Source organism: Trifolium pratense, linkage group LG6 (genome assembly GCF_020283565.1).
Source record: "Trifolium pratense cultivar HEN17-A07 linkage group LG6, ARS_RC_1.1, whole genome shotgun sequence".
Classification (NCBI taxonomy): domain Eukaryota; kingdom Viridiplantae; phylum Streptophyta; class Magnoliopsida; order Fabales; family Fabaceae; genus Trifolium; species Trifolium pratense.
Window position 1 is genome coordinate 33,925,097 of NC_060064.1, and position 2,158 is coordinate 33,927,254.

Below are 2,158 nucleotides of genomic sequence, written 5' to 3' on the forward strand. Positions count from 1 at the left end.
CGGTTGCGTGAATATAACTCAGTTGATAAGAATATATATTATTATATTTAAAAATCGTAATTCGAGTTTCAATATTTTATTTGTTCACTTTAAGGGTATAAAATTCTAACCACTAGCTATAGACTACTTAATTAACTAAAAAACAATGAGTTTAAAGACTACGTAAGCATTGTTAGTGTAAATTAATTTTACACTGACAACCAATAAAAATGAAGCATTCTTCCACATCATATTAAGAAAGTGGGGAGTGGGGTAATGTGGCGGAAAACATGATTGGTATTGATTGACAGTATAAAATAATTTTACACCGTCAGTACATATTCTTTTTTCGCAAAAACAATTTTTTTTAATCAAATCTTAACTAAAAAAACAATTGAGATAGTAGTACACATATTACATATTCAATAATATCACACATCATTACTAGAAAAAGTTAAAATAACAACAGAAATTTATAGACGGTAAAAGATGATTTTCATCTCTAATTTAGCAACCAATTTTATATTATTTTTTTGTCTCTAATTTACTCAACTATTGCTCAAATTTGAGCAAGAAAATCACTCCAAGTTTGACTTTCAAGAAAGTCAAAAGAATTTATTCTTGAATTAAGCTCTTGATCATCCCAAAAGTCCATTTCACATAAGTGATTGTTATGATCTTCATTGTCATCGAATAACAAAGTTTTCCACCAATTGCATGTTCCTGATGAAGTTGCACCTAATTCTTCATTCATATTAACTTTGGAACAACTATGATCATTTGAGGCAATAAATTTATTCAATTCCAACATTGGTTTTGAAAAAGTTCGTGGTTGAGGCTTTATCACTTCATGTGGTTTCATTGTTTCTATTTTTTCCTTCATTTTGTTCTTCTCTTTTTTGCTACGCATGTAGGTGTTCCAATAATTTTTCACATCGTTTGAAGTTCTTCCGGGAAGTCTTCCAGCAATTAAGGACCATCTACATAGACAAAACATTTTTTGTTTAATTCGATACCATAGTTTTTTTTTTATATAATTAATTTGATGCCATAGTTAATTACTCTAGAATTCAATAGATATTCATCGACAATATAAAATAGTTTTACACATCTGTAAATGTCTATTAAAATATTAAAATATACAAACCTGTTTCCTAAAAGATTGTGCAATTTGATCATCAAATCAACTTCATCTTCACTAAATTCTCCCCTCTTGATATTTGGGTTTAGATAGTTCAACCATCTCATTCTACAACTCTTGCGGCATCTTTTCAATCCTATCAAATTTAACAACATATATACGATCATTTTATAATTATTTCGAATGATACTTAAATTATATATTTCGAGATCATAAACTCAAACTCTTATCTCTGAGCTGACGATATTCATAGATATAATTAATTTCTATATATAAAAGAAATATGCACCTGCTCTTTGAGGAACTAAGTGCCATTTCCCCACCCCATAACGTTGAATACAATCTTTGAGAAGCTCATCTTCAAATTTAGTCCATGCCCCTTTTCTCAAACTTGATGATTCTACCACATCACTTGATGAATGTTGCATTGTATATTATATATTGTATCGTTGCAATATGTGCTCACCTATGTCTCAATTAATTTTATATGGTCCTAAAAGTAACACACAAGTTTATATGTATACACACACAAACTCTTACCCAACTTTTAAATACAATGAGAAGGGACAAAGGCACAGTATCATGCACCTTGGTCTGCTATATGATTCATCAAATTTAAGTCTGACATCAAATTTAATGGTCAAATTGTTTACACGTATCTTCTTAATCTTAAGAGTACAAGAGAAACGTGAAAATGAATCTCTCTCTTTTTTCACAAGACCGATAGAAAATGTGTAGGAAAGAAATGGACTTGAGTTTATAAATTAGTACTAACTCAATTTTACCAAATTATACATGTACCCAATGTTGCACGCTACTCCGTTTTAGACAGAGTACCGGGTATCGGTACGCGAATGGTACTTTTATGGTACGTACCCTCAAAGTATTGAGTTTTTTTTTGTTTTTTCATGCGGGTACACGCGTGGTACTTTCGAGGTACGCACGTGGTACTCTCAGGATACACACGTGGTACATATTTCATCAAAAACTTTTTTTTTGGCAACACTTTTCAATCCCATTCTTTTTTTATTTGTTTAT

General features: G+C 30.4%; 1 protein-coding gene across 1 annotated transcript; it reads right to left on the reverse strand.

The window, feature by feature from the left end:
• Positions 1 to 323: 323 nt before the first annotated feature.
• On the reverse strand, positions 324 to 1,711 carry LOC123888705 (transcription factor MYB114-like). Its single transcript, XM_045937843.1, has 3 exons — positions 1,410 to 1,711; positions 1,127 to 1,256; positions 324 to 959 (listed from the first exon to the last, which is right to left on the reverse strand). The coding sequence occupies exons 1-3, from the start codon at positions 1,546 to 1,548 to the stop codon at positions 539 to 541; spliced, it is 690 nt and encodes a 229-aa protein (XP_045793799.1). The 5' UTR covers positions 1,549 to 1,711; the 3' UTR covers positions 324 to 538.
• Between the last annotated feature and the right edge of the window lie 447 nt (positions 1,712 to 2,158).